General features: G+C 38.9%; 1 protein-coding gene across 1 annotated transcript; it reads left to right on the top strand.

Annotated features, from left to right (window-relative positions):
- Positions 1–1,444: 1,444 nt before the first annotated feature.
- Positions 1,445–22,373, top strand: Prm (Paramyosin). The gene is made up of 16 exons (XM_028302656.1): positions 1,445–1,656; positions 1,734–1,790; positions 2,899–2,985; positions 3,714–3,880; positions 4,085–4,322; positions 4,448–4,567; positions 4,745–5,011; positions 5,313–5,559; positions 6,017–6,144; positions 7,817–7,929; positions 9,770–9,959; positions 10,307–10,441; positions 11,093–11,287; positions 11,692–11,787; positions 21,313–21,594; positions 21,861–22,373. The coding sequence occupies exons 1-16, from the start codon at positions 1,546–1,548 to the stop codon at positions 22,056–22,058; spliced, it is 2,631 nt and encodes an 876-aa protein (XP_028158457.1). The 5' UTR covers positions 1,445–1,545; the 3' UTR covers positions 22,059–22,373.

Genomic DNA, 22,373 nt, shown 5'->3' on the forward strand with positions numbered 1-22,373 from the left:
TTCCTGAAATCGATTTTTGTCGTTTACAGGAAACAAAAGTCGAACGTGCTTTAAAACTGTATTTTTGAGCTTTCACTTATTGCCGCTGGATATGATCTGATTTTTTATAATTTTCTTGTCGCTTATATCCAAATTGATTGCATGTAACATGGCCCTCTAGAAATAACTATGCACAGTTTACTTCGATGAAAACAGCAAGGCCTTTAGTTAATAATATGTAGATTATAATACGGAAGCAGTTACGATGAGTTTTTAAATAAAAAACTAATCTTAAATAGGTACTCGTCTTTATTTTGTTTAAGCACTTACTGAAGAAAATATTCAATTTTCGTTAATAAATAAAAGAGTTAACAGAAGTTATAAAAAATTAGATCAAGTACCTATGGCAGTCATACCAAAATGAAAGTGAATTTAAAATTAGTAATAACATCACTATGTGTAGAGTAAGGGCATTACGCGCTGTGATGTTGCCAAAAATTCATTCAGGATGCGTTGCATTGTATAATTGTTTGACTAATTCTTTATACAAGCTCTGAGTCACTTTTAAAAAAGAGACAAGTCATTAATTCGCCGGCGGAAAATGTACCTACACACACACACTCAGTCCCACACGGGTTTGAATCACAGCGCGTGAATCTGGGAAGATTTTTCAAGGACTTTCATACATTTTCCAGAACAAAGTGGGAGGGGTTTATACAATCGTACCAAAATCAAAAGGAACTAAACAAAATAAAAAATATTTTAAACCTTATTAAGGCGAAATAGAAAAGGCGGCAAAGCTTCTACGACGGCGTCTACGAAATGCTACGACCATCTATAATCTAATCGCTGCAAATCAATACGGCCAATTTGTAGGCCTAAGATTTATTTCTCACATCAAATTACTTGACTTGATTGTCAAATTTATTATAATGACGTATATTCATTATAATAAATTTGTTGTCCATCAATGCCACAATCGTTTAGGATAATAATTAATTTCATCGAAGTATAATGACGTTAACGATTTTACTACACTGAAGAATCTAAAACGCAAGATTTGAACGGATACATAAAATTAGATTTAATTAATGTTTGTAAACAGCGAGCAAGGAGCTTCTGGGGGTTAATTTAACGAGTGGTAGAAGTTCATTGTTAAGTTCAGCTGGTGGTGGCATTCAGTGTTGGCTCGCGGGCGCCTGCCAGGGACCGAGAGGAATTCACCAGGCGCTGCCTGGATGGGCCGCCCACGCGAGTCGCCGCCCTGTGCCCCGCTGCACCGGGCTTTAGCCACGTAAAGGGTATCGCCAAATTTTGGGCAAAACAAATAAAAGACTACCGCGACGGCGTCAGGACGGGCGTGTCTATAAAAGGCTGAGCGGGGGGTGCGCGGGGGTGGTAACACGATCCGAGAGCTCCAGCCGGCCGGCCGCCCTGGAGCGGCGCTGGGCGGGGGGAGGGGGCGACGGCCGATGCTGCGCGCGCGCCGCCCGCACCCGCTCTCACTAGTCGAACGGTGCCCGACCGGTAACGTAGCGCCGACTGCCGAGAGACGAACCAGCGACAATGTCCGCCGTGGCGAAGACTTCCAAGTACACCTACCGCAGCAGCGGCGGCGGCACCACCGACGTCAACATCGAGTACAGCGCCGACCTGAGTGCTCTCTCCAGGCTGGAGGTACCGGCCGTACCGATTCAGTGCAGTGCTTGTGAAGTGTTTGCGGAAACATCATACGAGTCTGTTATATTTTTCAGGACAAGATCCGTCTCCTCCACGATGATCTGGAATCCGAAAGGGAGCTGCGTCAGAGGGTAAGCTCCTCGGGCATGCGAAATGTGATATGCGCGGGCGCTGCGGCCATAGTAGGCGCGCCAGGTGTAGGCGGGGCGAGCGCTCGCACCTCTATTAATACCGCCGCTTGATTACCGCTTGCCTTCGCACCCTTTGGTGATAACTGACCTCCGGGCAACCCGCTGCAGCCTGAAGCTACTCAAGTGACTAAGTTTCAGTGCTTACTTTACTAACATTTTCAACTTCTGAAAACTTCTAATACGGTTTCTGATGTGCTTTAATTGTAACTTAAACTGTGATGTGATTGTGAAGTGTTGCTTTTACTAATAACTTAAAAATATTTGTGTCAAAATTTTACATATTCGAAGAAAATTTTTCATTCAGAAGACATTGAAATTTCTAAGTCTTGGTGTAGTTGGAAGAACTTTCAGTTTAATGGCATTGATATAGTGTGTGAAACATTAGGTTTAGTTTGATTTCCATCCGATCATTTGTGTTCTATTTTTGACTGGTGCACCATCCAGCACGAGAGCAGCGCGGGCGCCCGTGTCGCGGCCGCGCGCAGACTTGCGCGACCGACTCTTGCGCATCCCATGCTTATATTTAGCCACGTAGCGAAAGCATTCTCTGAAATCTCAACTTCTCGCTCTCGGGTCTCACTTTTGAAACTGGGCCAAATGATGCTCGTTCACGTTGAGAATGCCACAATATTGAAATATAATAATAGACTGTGGTATGAGTGGCGAAAATATCCGTGTTAGTCACACCGGCTGTGAGATGTGAACCGATTCTTATTTTAGACGGGCACAATGTACAAATATGCGAAGGACGTTGCTTTATACTGTTACTACATAACATTAAGTAATTACTGAAAGTTTTGAGCTTTTGTGATAATATTTTCAGCCTCAAAATTAACTTTTTTATGATTTTTATCTGCAATATTTCTAACTCCTTCTATTAAAGGATTCTTCTTAAGTTCTGCTAAAATACGTAGAATACTGAACTGAAACGAGCAAGGTCAGATTCTTGCAGGTGTGTTTTTTGTTTTGTTGCATGGTACTGCAATATTAATGAGAAATCCTGGTTCAATAATAAATAACATTGTTTATATTCTTTCATGTATTGCAGATCGAGAGGGAGAAGGCAGATTTGAGCGTGCAAGTTATCCAACTTTCTGAGAGGCTGGAGGAAGCTGAAGGTGGAGCTGAGAGTCAGGTAAATACTGCAACTATTTTTGTACCATTTGTAGCTGTAGTAATAATCACCACCGCTGGTGCAACAATCAAACTAGCAAGTGTTTTGCACCAAGTAAACCAAATATAACAAGCATCACGATTGGAAAGCTGCTTGGGAATCAATTATTAAGAAGAATATTTAAGAACTCCTAAGATATGGATTTAATCATGTTTGGAAGAAAGCAACGGGAAGAGATACATAATTGAAAGAAAAAGTTTATTATCAATTCATATGATAATATATTTTATCAAGAGTAAAAGAAAAATAAGAAAACATAGAAGGCAAGAGAACTCATGAACGACATCAACTCAAGGAATTTCTGAAATAATCAAGATTCAACAAAAAATCTTAAAATACTTCTTGCTTTGCGAAATATATTTTGAAGCAATTGCGAATTTCTGCTATGCGATGTTTTTGACTAATACCATTTTTTACAGGTATTTTTATTAGTTAAAACAGTACACTACTTTGAAATAAAGAAAAAATGAAACTCAAGAAAAATATTAAATCATGCAAATACCAAAACAAAACCAACGAAAGGTTTTAAATAATTATGTGCAATTTAAATTGTACGTAGTCTACTTAAACTTGTTGAAATATTAACATTACAAAAGTACCTACATACAAAACAGACAAAATAATATTTCAAATGTGCACCCAAGAAATAACTGGGGGCGTATTTTGAAATGGATTTGTACATTTTTCAGTTCGAGATCAACAGGAAACGCGACACCGAACTTACCAAGCTCCGCAAACTACTGGAAGATGTCCACCTGGAGTCTGAAGAGACAGCACACCTGCTCAAGAAGAAGCACCAGGAGATCGTCGTTGACTTCCAGGAACAAATCGACCAGCTTACCAAAAGCAAAGCTAGGTAAGGGAATGCACCAGTAACATACAGTATGCACTAACCGTGTGGAACCTAGATTAAGAAAGCTGTGCGATCATCGTCTTTTGCGAGAAAAGCTGTGCGTTTGATGTCGACATCACATTTCAAAACACCTTTTCCACCATTATCATTGAGTTATCATGTTTTATTTTTCGCATTGTGATGGTATGACACTTTCTTTGTTGCCAGGAGTGAGAAGGAGAAGTCCAAGTTCCAGGCTGAAGTATACGAGCTGTTGGCCCAAGTGGAGAACGTGACCAAGGAGAAGATCACCATCTCCAAGCACGTTGAGAAGCTTGAGATCTCTATTAGCGAGCTCCACATTAAAATCGAGGAGTTGAACCGCACCATTGTGGACATCACCTCCCACAAGCAGCGTCTGTCGCAGGAGAACGTTGAACTCATCAAGGAAGTTCAGGACCTTAAGGTAATTAAAAATATCTAAATTATTGCCATTGCCTATAAAGTTCTAAACGTGCCATTAGCAAGTGTTCAAAAATAATCCATAGCATAACGACAGAAGGTTTAAACTGTAATAAAAACGTGTTTCAGGTGAACATCGAGAACGTGACCTACCTTAGGAGCCAGATCGCCAGCCAGCTTGAGGACTCGCGCCGCAGGCTCGAAGATGAGGAGAGGAGGCGTTCCCTGCTTGAAGCTAACCTGCACCAGGTAAAGCTCAAAGACTTTTATATCAACTTACCTACTGAGATTACTTTAGTTTACTACTTGAATAAAGAGTTTTGCAAGAAAACTTTACTGACTCTTTTCTTTCAGTGAAGAAAACAGCATCAATTTATTAACGATGATATCGAATTTACTAAATTAAACCTTTTTCTTTTCCTTTAGGTTGAAATCGACTTGGAATCCGTCCGCGTCCAGCTGGAAGAGGAATCTGAAGCCCGTTTGGACCTGGAACGCCAGCTTGTCAAGGTCAACGGTGAAGCCCAGCACTGGAGGTCCAAATTCGAGGCCGAGGCTGCCGCCCGTGCCGAGGAGATCGAGGAGATCCGCCGCAAATACTCCATCCGCATTCAGGAGCAGGAGGAACAGATTGAGACCCTCATCGCTAAGATCAGCAACGTTGAGAAGCAGAAGTCCCGCCTGCAGAGCGAGGTAGTAATCTGATATAACTTTTAATATTTATCTTGTAATAGTAAGGAATTTACAGTATTCTAAAACATGCTGTTTTTTTTTGTAAAGGAACTTAACATGAGACAACTAAAAATACTGAAGTTGTTGTAATAGGTATTAGTCAATATACCTAACTTTTATAACGAGTCTTTTTGCAAACTTAGGTTCATTTAAGTTATGGGCCACGAAATAATGTTAACAGCCGTTTTATACGACTTTACGAACCCTATGGTACGCAATAAGGAAGATCTAACGAACTCATCTTAAAACATCTTTGAAACAGGTGGAGGTCCTCATTATCGATCTGGAGAAGGCCAATGGAACAGCTCGGGAGCTGCAGAAGAGAACGGAACAGCTGGAGCGAGTGAACATCGAGATCAAGTCCCGCCTCGAGGAGACCGTCTCCCTGTACGAGCAGTCGCAGCGTGACCTCCGCAACAAGCAGACTGAGCTCCAGCGTGTCAGCCACGAGCTTGACAAGACCCGTGAGCAGAAGGACGCGCTCGGCCGCGAGAACAAGAAATTGGGTGGTAAGTTGATTGTGTGATCCTAGATTTTGCAAGTTTTATGCAATTTTGACCCAGAAAATCTACTTTGACCTTTGCGTTTGTAAGCAACTAGGAAAACAAGCTGAAAATATGTACTTTCAGTTTTGATTACATGTCACTATTATTAAGAGACCGAGATCTTGGGAAATGCGCAGTTGTGATTTCTGAGACAAATCGAAATTCAAGCGAATGAAGTTGCATGCTAATGAAAATATAAGATTCTGATAATATGAGAACCTTTGAGTAGTATCATTATTGAGTTAACTAGCAAGTGCTATACATTTTTAGTAAACTTGGAGTACCTAACTTTTTAGCCACATCAAGGCAGCAATATTACACTAGACCCATAATGTTATTTCTAGTAACGGAACTTTTGACATGGCAATGGGTGAAAAATTTTTAACTTAAAAGGAAGTAATTAACAGAAAAACCTTTCCAGATGACTTGCACGATGCCCGCGCGACCCTCACGGAGATGAACCGCCGTCTTCACGAGCTCGAGATCGAGCTGCGCCGTCTTGAGAACGAGCGAGAGGAACTCACCGCCGCCTACAAGGAGGCTGAGGCTGTAAGTTGCCCTTCAATTTTATATCGGATCAAATGAATTCCAGAGTCATAGACTTGGATCCAACACTAATGTTTTGGCCTTACATTTTATGACCAAAGACCAATCTACACATTGATGTATTGGATCCAAGAACAGTCTTGAATCTCCAAGTTATAGAACTTGGAGCCAATTGGGTCATGTGTGGCATTCGTTCGTTCGTTCGGTTCAGCCGAAAGACGTCCACTGCTGGACAAAGGCCTCCCCCAAGGATTTCCACAAAGACCGGTCCTGCGCCATGTGTGGCATTAGATGGACATTATCAATACCTAGATACTCACTGTCTCATTTCGTCCAAGATAATTATGTCTTTTCAAAGATGACGACTGCTTTCTTATATTTTCGAATAATTTAAATTAAATTTGACTTTTCGGTCAATGGACACTGATGGATTAGTGTGTACCATTTTAGACTGCATCGACATTTAAATTAACATCAAATTTGATTACAATAAAATATAAAAATCTGTCTTTTTTTTGGGATGGACTGTCATCTGGTGTAAGAGACAAAAACATAAATTCTAGCATTGACAGATTAGGTAGGTACTTATAATACTACTATAATTTTAACTTTGTAATGCAGTTAGATTCACAAAATGAAGGCTTTAATCAGACATAAGGAAAAGAAATCATTTAACACTAATTAGCTAATTACATTATGAAAATTAAGACATGCACCAATTAAATGTTCACGTTCATCAATCAACTTTGAAACGCGTGTTGTAGTTTGCTGTCATTGTCTGATTAATCACAACCGATGGACCCAAGAATGCTCTTCACTAATTAATTGCCGCGTCGTCGTCGGCTGCAGTTGCTATGATTCTTTGGCAAAGGCACAGTCTGGGCGTTGCGCGCGCGCAAATAGATTCTAATTTTAGAATCGAGGGCGTACATTTAAAAACTGTTGCTAATAATTTATAAGAGATCCGTGACTTTGTCGCTTCAAAACAGAAAACAGATTTTACAGAAATAGCTGATTAGTTTTTTATACGGTCAGCGGATTTTATTCTTCTTTTACCTTCTTCTCAGCACTTGCCAAATGTTTGTCTCGAAGCGCTGGTAGGGCAAAAAAAGAATGAGACATGTATAGGCTCCTTAAGAGCATTTGACGATTTGTAAGTACTATTTTAATTAGTCTATACAAATAAATAAAGATAATTTTGATTTTGATTTTGATTTTACAATAAAATGAAGGACTGCAACTATTTACAAGTTATTATCCTTGGTCGCGCTACAGATCGAATGTGAAAAATTATTTGTCAAAGAAATATACAATCGCACACGCAGCTGCTATAATTAAATATAAATTATAATAATTAATTCGCCTGGCAGTAAACTAACACTATAATGATAAATATTTTTTTCCTTTTGTTTTGTCTGTCATTTTAAATAATTATAAGTCAAGTTTTGTTTTATTTCATTAAAATTATATCAAAAAGTCCAAAATTACTGAAGTCAAGTTAGTAGTGGATTAAGCAATAATTTTTTTGTGTTTAAAAAAACATTGTAATCTGTGGATGAAAGACAACAACAAATGGGTCTAACTAACAATTGGACTACGTAGATGAAAAGCAACCGATCTATTAGGTATGTAATAATGGGACAAGAGTTTGTGATTGTCACAATAATTTGCCCAGGGTCGCAAAGCTGAGGAGCAGCGCTCACAGAGGCTGACTGCTGAGTTTGGCCAGTTCCGTCATGAAGCTGAACGCCGCCTCCAGGAGAAGGAAGAAGAAATTGAAGCTATTCGGTGAGTACCCATTCATAATAATGAAATATAGTGTAAAATAACTACTAAATATGAGCATGTTGTTATAAAAATTGCGAAAGTTTGATGAATCCACTTTAAAAAAACATACCAATAGGGAAGAAATGAGTGTGCTAATGAACTTACCAAGTTCACGATGAATCATTGACTGAATTAAATGTTTAACCAAGGAAGTGTCTTAATGAAGAAAGGAGCTGATAATGTGGTACTTACTTGCAAAAAGAACACAATCGAATGTCTGTCTCAGACAGAATAATCCACGCAGACCGCGTCGAGCGCCCTCCCACTCGGAACTACAAATGCAGTACATCTTTCAACACAACACATCCCCCCTTCCTCTCAACTAACACTGAGTGATATGTGTCACCGAAAAATGTGACCGACAGGGCTCAATAATCACAACCATGACACAATTTTATAACTGGATCCAAGCCAAATTCAGATTGATGCAATCTATCCAATAATCTCGCTAAAAGTTACAATAAGACTGAAAGAAAGTGCTGAAATGCATTCAAGTTCCCGGAGTTCGCGCTATATCGGTATATGGGATCTACGTTTCCGGCGAATCAATTTTCTGTTCATATTAATTTCGCTTAATATAACGCGCATAATTGGCACGGATTCCATTTATATATAACTGCTAATCTGATTGGTGAATATTACCGGCGATTGTACGAAAAGATTGGCACATAGAACCCAGGGAAAATCTACAAAAGACAGCGCAGACTTTACTTTTGCTCTAATTACGCAACTTCGGCCCCTGGCGTTGCACGTCGGGGTGACCGATAGTCATTTATCGAATCGAACGACACTCTTGACGCCGACACTAAATCTTTCATTGCCTCATCATGCCGCCAGTTAAAGTGCCTAACTACAATAAGTGGAACAAACCGCCCACCGCAGTGTATGAAGACAATTATGGCTACGGGATCAATTTCTACCAGCCAATGATCGACTACATAACCGCGAAGGAGCACGGGGTCTCTGTCAAACCACCTCACTTGCCGTGGAACAACGAGCGAGGACTAGACAAGTACAGGTTCGACAAACCAGTGAAAGCGTACTCCGAGGAAGACGTGACGCGCATCTCACACGAAATTGCTGAACAAGCAAAACGCGATCTCAACAAGTTTGACGTGGCAAAACGTTCCCCATTTTCCGTCGTGGCTACTGCCGCTGCTGCAAACGTTACAAAACACGTGGGTGTAGAAAGTGTCACTGTGAAAGCCAAGAAGAAGAAACTGGATAGAGAAAAAATTAACGCCGAACGCCAGAAAAAAAGGATGGACGAAATAGAAAAAGAACTGGAATTGTATGAAGCTGCGTCCAAAGTGGGTGCTGAACTGAGAGGCAAGGCTATGATGTATAGAGGTAAATCTGCAAAAGCTATTGCGCAGACCTTGCTGGAGGAGAGCAGAAAAAATGTGGATCAAGCCCGAGTTAGGAGAATGGACACAGAAGCTAAGAAAAATGTGATAGATCGTAACTACGCAAAGTTAGCGCAAAACATAATGTCCAAAACAATGGAGTCAAAGTACTCAAATCAATCTGAAAGTAGAGTATCGGAATCGGTTTCAGAAACAATAAGGACAGTGCGTCGCAGTGTTTCGCCTACAACGTGCATTGTAAGAGTTCAAACTGAAATTCCGATTATAGATAATTCTTACGTGCAACACATCAATGAGTTGAAAGACACATTGAGGCAGTTTGAGCAGATTAGCACGAGTTTTTGTATTGACACAAGGTGGATATAGTTTTTGTTTTGTGTTTAAGTGTTTGATTTGTTGCGGAATGTGTTTTATAATGGTGCGTTTGTCAACAGCAAGCAGACCAGCATTGAAATCGAGCAACTGAACGCTCGCGTTGTTGAAGCTGAGACCAAGTTGAAGTCTGAAGTGACCCGCATCAAGAAGAAGCTCCAGATCCAGATCACCGAGCTCGAGCTGTCCCTTGATGTTGCCAACAAGACCAACATTGATCTGCAGAAGACCATTAAGAAGCAGTCCCTGCAGGTAATCTATCATGGTTTATTTATCACTCTACCATTTGACGCTATGAAACACAAAGCGTCACCTGTAATAATTATAATAATGTCATCTGACGTCACTACACTGGTGACGTGAGTTTTATGTAATCTCAATTTAGTAAGTTCAATCTTTTCTGAACCAAAATTCTGAATTTGGTGTTAATTAATGATCTGATTGGTAACCTTTTACAAATGATAAATAATCAAGACGATCGTCTCCTTTAAAACTTGTTCAACATTTTACTCTTAAAATTAAATTACTCACTTAATTTTAAAGTATTGGCAGGACCTCAACATTGTTTGCATTGTCTCAAATATTTGATTATTTCCCAGCTCACCGAGATCCAGACCCACTACGACGAGGTGCAGAGGCAGCTGCAAGTGACCCTCGACCAGTATGGCGTCGCTCAGCGCAGGATACAGTCCCTCACCGGCGAGGTCGAGGAGATCCGTGGCAACTACGAACAGGTAGGAAAATGTACAAAACCAACTAAGTAGGGGTACATAAGATAAGAGAATTTCTGACAAAGCTCACCAAACTTTACTCTCGTAAATAAAAAAGAAATGCTATTAATTGCAAATCAGTCTAATGGTTAGATGCAGATTAGGATCATACTCGTTGGGTTAAACAAATAGATGTACCATGCAACCTTTGGTAAACAATTTAAATACCAATGATAATGTCATATTGCTATTCTTGGCAACCTTCTCGTAACTGTATCAGGCAAAGTGCTAATGTCAATAAATAGAATCTCATTATAATTTCTCTTGAAACATCTGCAGAGTCATGTTTTTGAAATGTCTTGGGATTCAGAGGAGCAATTAAATACAAGACGTACTGAACGATTCCACGGTTTATTGTCAACTGGAACATAGATAAAATAGGCTACTAAATACAACGTCACTTGTTAATATTGACGCCCGTATTCACAAACATTACTATGAGGCCTCTCAGTGCGTGTGGACGCACAGGGTGACACACGAACCAATCACAGAGCTCTATTCAATGCTGTGCGTTCGATTTGCTGCTTCACTTAAGCAAGCATCGTTTGTGAAAACGGGCGTGAATTACCTACATTACAGTATTAGAAATTACTAATCTCACCTTCAAATTACCAGGCCCTCCGCGCCAAGCGCGTCATCGAGCAGTCGTACGAGGAGGCTCAGACCCGCATCAATGAGCTCACCGTCATCAACGTCAACCTGTCCAGCAGCAAAGCCAAGATCGAGCAGGAGCTGGCTGCCGTCGCGGCTGACTACGATGAGATCACCAAGGAACTGCGCGTCGCTGATGAGAGATACCAGCGTGTCCAGGTATGCACCTTCACTGGTTAAGTTTGCTTTAAAATTTATCAAGATCTTTTGAATCTTAACAGTACCAATATTAGTATGAATATTTTTCTAAATCACCTGACCAGTAGACTAAAATCTCCTTTTGACTGATTTGTGCTCCTGCGGTAGAGAAATAGAGACTATTTGATGATTTTTTCTAAAATAGTAGAAAACTTAGGAGTAATTCTTTCACCTAGAATCTGATATCACAAAATCTAATATGTCTATAGATTTCAGCTCTACTGCTTAACATTACATGTCTTTATGACCCATGCTCGCTTTTAAATAGATAATAAATAGACAACGTTGTAGAAACTAGCATTGTAGATGCAAGTAACTCTTAATTTAGCTGAGATCATTATCTAAATACTGTGTGTTTGTTGCAGACTGAACTTAAGCACACCGTCGAGCACTTGCACGAGGAGCAGGAGAGGATTGTCAAGATCGAGGCCGTCAAGAAGTCCCTCGAGATCGAAGTCAAGGTTGGTATAATAATAAAAAACATATGCTCGTGACGTGAGTTTCCGCAAAGATTTTTAGCATTGATTTCATGCGATGAAATGTTGTTCACTTAGAACCAATTCTCAGAAACAATCTCACAAGACGATTTAGATCTTTAGATAGATCGATAGATCTTTACTACTTAAAATCCTTAGATTAATAAAACCTAGATAGATAGTCAGTGCACGAAAGGTGAGGCAGTTTTTAGGGAGCCGGCACGGCTTACCCGTAAACGTCACATGAACTGTCNAGAATTACAGAATCAAGTAGAGTAGTTAATTGTTCAAGAAATATTTTATAGTTCTCATTTATATTTTTGTCAGCCATTAAAAATTAATAGAATTAAAGAGCTACAAACCAAAAATAGGCATCAATTTCTTAAGAATTTTATTCTACACGATCGATTCAAGACTGACAGCGCGTTGGCGTATACCACAGAAACGTTTATTACTATAAGTACTCAGTACAAACAAAACTTTGAATAAACACTCGGCAATTTCATTATTTTAATTGAATTCAGTCGAATCCAAATAGGACTTCAGTAAAACTGACATTAATCTAAGTTATTGCTATGACCTTAGAACTACGTTCTAGTATGCAATACATTAGATATCCAGTATACTCGCATCCCAAGTTTCTATCGATGCCTTTTTTTGCATGGATTACGGAACTATTCCCACCTCTCGTTCCCACCGCTGCAACTCCTGTGTAGCCAGGATCTACAGCTTGACCGCCAATAAAAACCCAGTCAGTGAAGGTCAAGTTTGTCCCGGTGGAAAGTTCAACTGTCATATGACCTGCAAATCCTACAATGAACTTAATCCGAAGAACAGGAGTTCGAAGTTAAGGTTCGATTAATTGCATGCATGGATGGACGTAAGAATCTGCATTATTGTTATGTCTGTAAGCGAATATTTATTACGCTTTTCATAAAATGTTGTACCAACCTCAGCCATGAATCCTTGCGTAGATGGTTAACCAATTCTTCAATCATAATAACTAATAATATTTTGTGATAAGTACTCTTCGGCACATTAAGCATCGCAGTTTTACTGCCTATAAGTCACCCTTTAGTTCCTGAAAAATAACGACTCTATCCTCTCTTGTATTCTGAAGAGACCTACTGCATCAATTTTTTTGTAGATTTATTGAGAAAAATGTAATTATTTAATGTACCGTGACGATGTTAATAACAGTAGAGCTAATAGTTGCGTGAACGAAGGTCGGCGTGAATTTTAATTAGAAATAACCAATGATTTTATGTCTTCCATAGTTCACCTTCGACCACGCGAACAGATAACTGTCGACACGATTTGCATTTTTGTCCAGCCCTAAGTAATTTGATTGAAGGCAGGTATTCCATCGCAATCGGTTTTTTTTTCTTCATCGTCATCATCATCATTTCAGCCACAGGAATATAGGCCTCCTCCAATGACTTCCACATCTCACGGTTAGTTGCAGCCTGCATCCAGTGCCTTCCTGCTACCTTTATCACGTCGTCGGTCCACCTTATGGGTGTACGTCCTACGCTGCGTTTTCCGGTACGTGGCCTCACTCCAGAAACTTAACTGCTGCCTTTTCTGAGTACCCTGTACTATGTGCCCTGGCCATTGCCACTTCAGCTCGCTAATCCGTCGGGCTATGACAGCGGCTTTAGTTTTTTTTACGGATCTTCTCATTTCTGATTCGATCTCGTAAAGAACGAAACACACACAGAGCATAGCATTTTTTTTCTTGACTGAAGGTAAATTAAAGATTGGACCACCTCAATCTCACAATCGGCTCTCAGTTTCCTTTTATAATCTCTACAAGTCTACACATTTTATTTTAACTACGACTTTCTATTAAGTGTACTTTGACATTCTCTGATGTATGAAAGATAAAAAACAGTTATTACTAAGTATAATACAGTTTAATCATCAAAACTATGTTAATACCTCTATCAAGGTCGTATGTTACATCGATTGTAATCTACGGTTCGTGGACGTTTACAGTTTTAATTGTTTTCGATAAAGAAACGTGGTCGTTTAATTATTTAAACTCCATACTTACCGCACACCAGTATGAAAAGCAGATCTAGCATCATATGTTGTGAGATTTATGATGATCTTGTGAAATTTTGTTACACGCAATAATGTATAGTTTCATGTGCTAGCGGCAGTATACTATATTTGTTTTAGTAGAAAACAAATTAATGAGCTGTCAGCGGCAGTCTAGTCACTGACATGTTAAAACTCTAGTCTCAAGTTATTTAATTAGTAGAAAAAACTTAGCTAAATTGAAAAAGTATAACACGAATGATATCGAAAACCTGTTTTCTCTACCTTTCATCGATTCTGCGACAGATATGGCCAGCCGAGCCAGTTGACTGTGCTTGTTATATTTTGTACTATACTATTTTTGATTGGTCACCTCTCTGGCGAATGACCCAGTTCCAGATTTTATCCATTATCGACGTTCATCTCAGTCGAAATTTTTCTTATAGTCATAACTTAAGTAAGTAATTAGTCGTTTATTAAATTAAATTCCTGAAAAACATCAATTAATTAACAACACAACCTTATTAAAGTTTCGAGACACAATAACCAATTGTTACGCGGTCATAATAGGTCGCATATTATGCTTATGCGGGTTATAATCCAATGGTATGCTTACCTCCCAACAACTTATCTTTTAAAGCATGACGTTTGAGCTATTATGATAGTAATCTGGGTGCTTGACATCATACTCAAACTGCCATAAACTGCTCATATTGTATTCCGCGGTAGATGCGCCCGCGCCGACCGCGGGAAATCTCTTGTTCCACACAAAGCGTCTACGTACGTCCAAAATTACCATAAACTCGTTCCGAACGTATTTACATACATTTACGCTCAATAGCGTACGTGACTGCCGAATTTGTTCTAGATATCGTAGCTTAGGCGCAAAGTGGTTGGATGCAGTAGGTTCGCTGTGAACAAAACACAATTTTATTGAATTAATTTAACACAAAAAAATGTAGTTTTGTTGAAGAGTCACAGGCTAACACCCGTATTCACAAACGATGCTTGCTTAAGTGAAGCAGCAAATCAAACGCACAGCGTTGATAGAGCTCTGTGATTGGTTCGTGTGTCACCCTGTGCGTCCACGCGCACAGTGAGACCCATAGTAACGTTTGTGAATACGGGCGTCAGTTATTTATTTATTTATTTGAACACCAACAAGGTTACATTATGTTATGTTACCTATTGGTCTATAGAAAGTTTCTAATCTCATTGCACTTATGATTACTGTTGAAAAAAATATATATTACTAACTACGTAGACACTATTCAGCCTCACAAACGTTCACACAAGCCTCAAACAGCTTCATCATCATCATCATTTCAGCCACAGGACGTCCACTGCTGAACATAGGCCTCCCCCTATGCTTTCCATGTTGATCGATTGGTAGCGGCCTGCGTCCAGCGCTTCCCTGCTACCTTTACGATGTCGTCGGTCCACCTTGTAGGTGGACGTCGACAAAACAGCTTGCCCTGCCACAAATCCGGGACAGCTTTTGCTGCGGCGGTGCTACTGCGGCTGATGCTGAAAAGAAGTGGCGAAAGAAGCTCAGTCACTATGTTGGATTGATGATTTACCTGCTATACGAACCTTAAACTGACAGACTATCTTTTCAGACGTGCACCACGGCCTGGCTTATTGAGGCGGTTGGTAGAGTTTCTGCCATTTTGTGGATGGTATTGTGCTAACGCCCACCGTCTAGAAGCATAATAATATAAATATTCTTAGGGTGGGTTGCACCATCTTATTTTAACTTTGACAAACGTCAAAAATCTGTATAACTTCATACAAAAAACACCGGTAATCTTTATAAATACGGTCAAAGTTAGGTGGTGCAACTCAGCCTAAGTAAGAGAAATGTCATAGCAACGGTCCTTCTTATTTTTCCTACTCTATGGCTTAGCATCTACTTATCGCTGACTTTTGTTTTCCCTCTGTTGTTCACCTATTTTTTTATTTTTTGTGTATTTATCGCTATCATAGAGTAAGCCACCTGCCTTGTTTGCAAGCGATGTACGTTTTAAACAATGTCACTGACAAACTAAGTCATCTTTTTGTAACATTTATTTCTTCTTTTTTTGTTTATGGCCAGGTCTGGGATATTACGGCCCACAGAATAACCTCCCCAATGAATTTCACCAAAGTCACATTATTATCTAAATAAATAAATAAATATCCTTGGACTACTAATCTACACGACAAAAAAAAGAAAACAAAAGAATTTAGAGAACACGTGTAACGAAAAATATTATGAGTTTATTAATATAATCTTGTTAAAATGATAATTTAGATAGATTCTTGTCATACATCTACCATACAAAAAGCACCTGTTATTGTCAATGTTACGATTAAAATAAGGTGGTGCAACTCAGTCTAAGCAAAAAGGTGTGTTATTAGGCATTCAGATGAAAATCAAATTAACGATAAAGGTTATCTTATAACTACATCTAAGATTATTCATTGAATAATAAATACACAAAATAAATAATAACGCGTAAAAAATACGTCAGATCTAAGATAACTGATTAGATATAAATTGATATAAATTCAAAAACTTCGTGAAGTGATTGCAAATTGAAATTACATTTATGTAAGTACGGAAAACTTCACATCAAGCTAAACACTGTGCAATTTTATGCAGTTGTATTTAAGGTGTTTTTTTGCAACAAAATTTTGTAGAGTTGTAGACTGACGACTTAGTGTGAGTTAACATCAAACGTCGTCACTATAAGTCTATCCAATATAACTTGATTAGAATGACAGCTGCCATCAAAAGTAACGACATAACTTTGTAGTAGCGATCAATGAGAGCTAAATATTGGCGGACAAGAAATAATACAAACAATATTTTCGACGACAGTGCTTCTAATAAAAATGTTAATTTCGTGTATATGCAGCGTTAAATTACACCAATAAGTAGTAATTCGAAATTATAAAAATCAAGCTAGAGTATTAACGACGTCTCTACAAGGTTATCTCGAGTTACAAAAATGTTAGTGTTGGGACATATCGACAAATGTCATATTAAATTAAAACTATTTTTTTAACATATTTGTTAGGGATATATTAAGTCCGCTACAGAGCAATAAACACAGTGGTTGGTAGTAACATAATAAATATATTGGTATCAAAGCACACGTAGAATANTATTGCATACATAATATTCCAGATTATCAGTTAAAGTTAGCCCTAATTTATTCAGAGTTATAGAGATGCCTCTGTGATCTGAAAGCCCATACTCCTTAACATCAACATTCATACAGCTTGCGTCAAAGTTAGTCATTATTGCATCCAGGCAAGGTATTAACGGTGGACAACCGTGAACGTGTCACATATTGTGCAAATCCTAGTATTAACGGTGGACAACCGTGAACGTGTCACATATTGTGCAAATCCTAGTATTAACGGTGGACAACCGTGAACGTGTCACATATTGTGCAAATCCTACTAATATTATAAATGCGAAAGTTTGTATTGATGTTTTGATGTTTGGCGTGAAAGAGTAACTCTTTCACGCCAAAACTGCTAAATGGATTTTGATGAAACTTTACAGTATTATTATTTATAACTCAGATTAATATATCCTACTAATATCATAAATGCGAAAGTTTGGATGTCTGAATGTTTGTTACTCTTTCACGCAAAAACTACAAAACGGATTTTAATGAAACTTTACAGTATTACCCAGAATAACATAAAGGCTATAATTTTTGACGATCTGTGACAAACGAAATTTCACGCAGGTGAAGCCGCAGGCAAAAGCTAATAGGCTATAATTCATGACGATCTGTGACAAACTAAATTTCACGCGGGTGAATCCGCGGGCAAAAGCTAGTTTCAAGATAAATACTAATGCCTCTATCTACAGGAAAACTGATAAAATTCTTTGATAGCACAAGTAATAGTTTATATCACACTTAATATATAAAGGCGAAAGTTTGTGAGTGTGTATGTTTGTATGTTTGTTACTTCTTCACGTCTAAACGGCTAGAGCGATTTAAATAAAAGTTGGTATGCAGTTAGCTGACACCCTGGATTAACACATAGGCTACGTTTTACCACGGGTAACACCGCGGGGCACAGCTAGTTTCGTAATAAGGGCTAAGAAGATGGTAAAAAGTACACTTTAAATAAGGGTTCCTTGTCAGGACTAAGGAACCAAACTCGATAATCACTGTTAATATTTTTTGGTATGTGGTTAAGCTGTCAAGCAGATGACGCATTTCTTCCAGGTCATCAGTATATTTTTCCCTACTATACAGTATCTTTTTATTTGTATTCAATTTGAAACGATATGCATCTGTTCAATACATTTCCTTTCCTATCTGATAACTAAGCATTCAAATTGCATCCATTTAATATGATAATATCTATAAATTGCATCGACAATCAATATCGGTTTACGTTGAACATTTGTGTTTCAACTATTAACCCTATTACTTAGGTTTAAAGTTAGTTTTCCATAAACACCATCAACATCAGTTTACTCGTGCATCTCTACATTTGTCTTTGAATTATTAACCTTATTGCTAGAGTTTAAAGTTAGTTTTCCAGGAGCTGTTCTATATCTGAAACAATGAGCAGCCTATCAAATTGAATGCTAGTTCAATAGAGAAGCCACGGATAATACACTTCTGGTACGCTCATTGGCCTGAATCAGGCCTGATGGCCTGACGGGCTGCGAATGATAACCGGACCTGAGGGCCTGACAGGCTGCATCGAATGATAACGTTGGGATTAGTCCGGATACTGAAGCCGGGACATTGTCTGTGACATCTACTGTATCCATTAAATAACTTTAATACAATACAATTTGTATAATAGGTATTGAAGACTTGAATCTATCAGATTAACCGGTTAATTAAGAGATGATTCGGTGATTCAGAGTGTTGGTAGAGTGAAACATATTTTCTACTTTTTATTCCTAGCTTAGCTTCTTCGTCCTTCTTCTTCTACTAATTTTAGTAAATGTACTCTAAAACTTTTCGTAATGATTTAAAATTGATCTAATGACAATAAAGCTTGAACTGAGAACTGCTACAGAATTAATTAACGATTTTATTTACTTAAAACCAAGAGATAGAGACTTGTTTTGTTCTGGCGCTATTTTTATTTGCTTTTATTTTGAAAAATTGGCGATTTGTTTTACTCCTAAGTCTGAACAAAAATATGCTTTTAAAAGCAATTTTTCTACTTCTAAGAATTAATCTAGCATTAATCCCGTATCTTGACATGTATACCGAACCATACTTTATTTATACGAGTGCGTCACGTACAGGCCCCATCATCAGTGCGAGAGGCTCAAGGGTTTACCGTAACCACAGCGCAATGCCTACAAATAACAGGGTAAAGGGTCCCTGCAAACAGGGGTCAAAACGAACGTAAGAGCATACCCGAGGTTTTGTGACGTTCGGCATTTGGAGAAACAAAAGAAAAGCGAACGTAACGTTTTCTTAACCACACGCACACGTAGTAAGTAGTACGAGACTAAGGAATTTTATTTTCCACCTTTTGTAAGGCAAAAAATTATAAGGACTGGACTAAATAGGTTTGGGTAAGATCGTTCGTACGCATAAACGACTATTTATCTTTCGAAGCTCTTCAAAATTAGACGCTAGCTAGACGCTAGACGCTAGCTCGTATTCACAAAGATTACTATGACGTCTCACAGTGCTCGTGGACGCACAGGGTCTCACACGAACCAATCACAGAGTTTTATTCAACGCTGTGCATTCGATTTTCTGCTTCACTTAAACAAGCATCGTTTGTGAATACGGGCGTAAGGCTGAGCTGCAACACCGAACTTTAACCGTAACTATAACGATAACTATGGTGAATTTTGTATGGAGATTGACAGATTTTTGACGTTTGTTAAAGTTAAAGATAGTACAACTCACCCAGTTATACTGAGCTTCGAAAGGCTAAATTTATTAATGCCCATAAAATCTGACATCAAAATTATGACTGATGTTACAACTCAATACAAGAAGACAACTCCATCACATTTTTGAGTTTAATTAATCACAAACGAAGATTTTCAACTTAATCATAATTTCCATTCGTAAATTATCAAGTTTGACTTGACATTTTGATTGATAACAGCAAGATAGTGGTCATAAACAAAATCATTTATCATTTCTCAAAATTGAGAGCCGAAATCGGGGACGTCAAATATCCTACTAATACTTATTATAAATGCGAAAGTTTGAATGTCTGGATGTTTGTTACTCTTTCACGCAAAAACTACTAAACGGATTTTTATGAAACTTTACAGTATTATTGTTTATAACTCAGAATAGCATATAGGCTATAATTTATGACGATCTGTGACAAATGAAATTTCACGCGGGTGAAGCCGCGGGCAAAAGATAGTTTTTTAATAATGATTGTTTATAAAATAGCATCTTGTATTTTATAACTGTAATAATCTGAAACAATCATTAAACCTTAAAGTTTGTTAAACTTGTTTATTATTGTTATACTAATGAATATCGAGGGAACTTTCCAAAGTTTAGATTGTCGTTCCTTTTGTTATTTCGTTAAAATAATCAACTAAAGTTAAGAATCACGAGCATTTTATACTCGAAATTACAGATTGCCTTATTTTTTGTTCATTGCATCTAATCAACTTCGTACGAGAATAAGTAGAAATGTTTATAATTTGTGATGTAAAAACAAATTAAGGTTGAGTTGCACCACTTAACTTTGACAAAAAATTTAAAGATAACCGGTGCTTTTTGTATGGAGTTTGACAGATTTTTGACGTTTGTCAAAGTTAAAGTAAGATGGTGCAACCCAGCCTAAGTCTGATGGGCTGTTTAAGGCTAGATGACAAAATTTCAATTATTTGTCAAAAAAAAACAAAAGAATGTCGATATTAGTCGTTGAACAAAAGAAAGAAGTTTTTCTTGGTGGCCAGACCCAGTGTCGGGTCCGCGCAAATAAACACCAATATAATTCTCTCGTATCCACCATAAAACAATACTCCAAGTATAGGACTCAAGTAATATCGTAAAACGTGTTTCGCCGACTCGAGACGGTTGAAGCGTCTTGAGCTGAGCACGCTTCACGGAACTGAGGGTAGATTGTTGTGAGACCGCCTTAGGCTATATGGACCGGGTTATTTACAGGTAAGACGGGAAATTGTCTTGCTCTCGATTGTTTATTGAAGTTTACATTATACGTAACTTTCTACTGCTATTGTGGATATTTTTCGCTATTATTAAACTTGCTTATGGGCAACCGATATTANTATCCATCTAGGTTTTATTAATCTAAGTTAAAATCAAAATGGCACGATTTCAGCTGTCTTATCGCTATGAAACTTTGTCTTCCAGACAACCTAGAAAAAGGATAGTTTAGACAGACTTTAGTAAAGGGTTTTGGATAAAATAGATTGAACATAATATTCCAGTAAGAACTAGATAAAACCAGATCAATTAATGACGCTCTTTTGTTTTCCAGAACATCTCAGTCCGCCTGGAGGAAGTCGAAGCCAACGCCATTGTCGGAGGCAAGCGCGTCATCAGCAAACTGGAGGCCCGCATCAAGGACATGGAGCTTGAGCTCGACGAGGAGAAGAGGAGGCATGCGGAGACCATCAAGATCCTCCGCAAGAAAGAGCGCACGCTCAAGGAAGTCATGATCCAGTGCGAAGAGGACCAGAAGAACATTGCCCTGCTCCAGGACTCGCTGGAGAAGACCTCGCAGAAGGTCAACATCTACAAGAGGCAGCTGACGGAACAGGTACGTTTCATAGTGTGGAATACAAGCAACATGCGTATTTTAAGCAAGAAAATAAACTTACAAGATTTCATTCAATCCAAAATGGTGGCAAAAACAATTGTGATCACAAAATCAATTGCTGTTCTGACATTATTTTGTTTAAAGTTGATCGAAATTATTTCCTGATTATATTTGATCTCAAGATGCCATCATGTTAGATGAAAAAGTAGTAAAGATAGGACGCATAAAGAAAGGGTTATTCTAAAATGGCGCATTTTCGTTTCCAGGAGGGTGTATCCCAGCAGAGCGTGACCAGAGTGCGACGATTCCAGCGCGAGCTCGAAGCCGCCGAGGACCGCGCCGACGTCGCCGAGAGCAACCTCTCACTCATCCGCGCCAAGCACCGCACCTTCGTCACCACCTCCACAGTTCCCGGATCCCAGGTCTACCTGGTCCAGGAGTCCCGCGCTCTCAGCACGGAGTGAGTCACCAACCCACCGCCCCGCAACACCAGCATTTCTCTCCACCAGTCTATATCGGGGCGCAATTCCGGTCGGGTATAAGCCTAGTCGTTCGTTAAGTGATGTATGATCCCACCGGCAGATGGCAGCAGTTAGTTAACCACTCACTACCGCCATCTCTCGGGCAGTTGAAGCAATCGCGATCGGGACGGGCGCTCGGCGCTCCGGCGCGCCCTAAGCCGTGTCTCCACTCCTGGCCATACGTCGACCGTTCGTCCCGCTAACATTTTTTTATTGTAACGCTAAAACAACCAAATAAAGGAACCAAAAACTCTTCAA

Source organism: Ostrinia furnacalis, unplaced genomic scaffold, assembly GCF_004193835.3.
Source record: "Ostrinia furnacalis isolate ACB-3 unplaced genomic scaffold, ASM419383v2 OfSCF1144, whole genome shotgun sequence".
Lineage (NCBI taxonomy): Eukaryota > Metazoa > Arthropoda > Insecta > Lepidoptera > Crambidae > Ostrinia > Ostrinia furnacalis.

Bases quoted from the DNA above. Each gene is read 5' to 3' on its own strand.
- Prm (XM_028302656.1), top strand. From the start codon at position 1,546: ATGTCCGCCGTGGCGAAGACTTCCAAGTACACCTACCGCAGCAGCGGC. The intron at 5,012-5,312 runs GTAGTAATCTGA...TCTTTGAAACAG, and splicing joins AGTCCCGCCTGCAGAGCGAG to GTGGAGGTCCTCATTATCGA. The intron at 21,595-21,860 runs GTACGTTTCATA...TTTCGTTTCCAG, and splicing joins AGAGGCAGCTGACGGAACAG to GAGGGTGTATCCCAGCAGAG.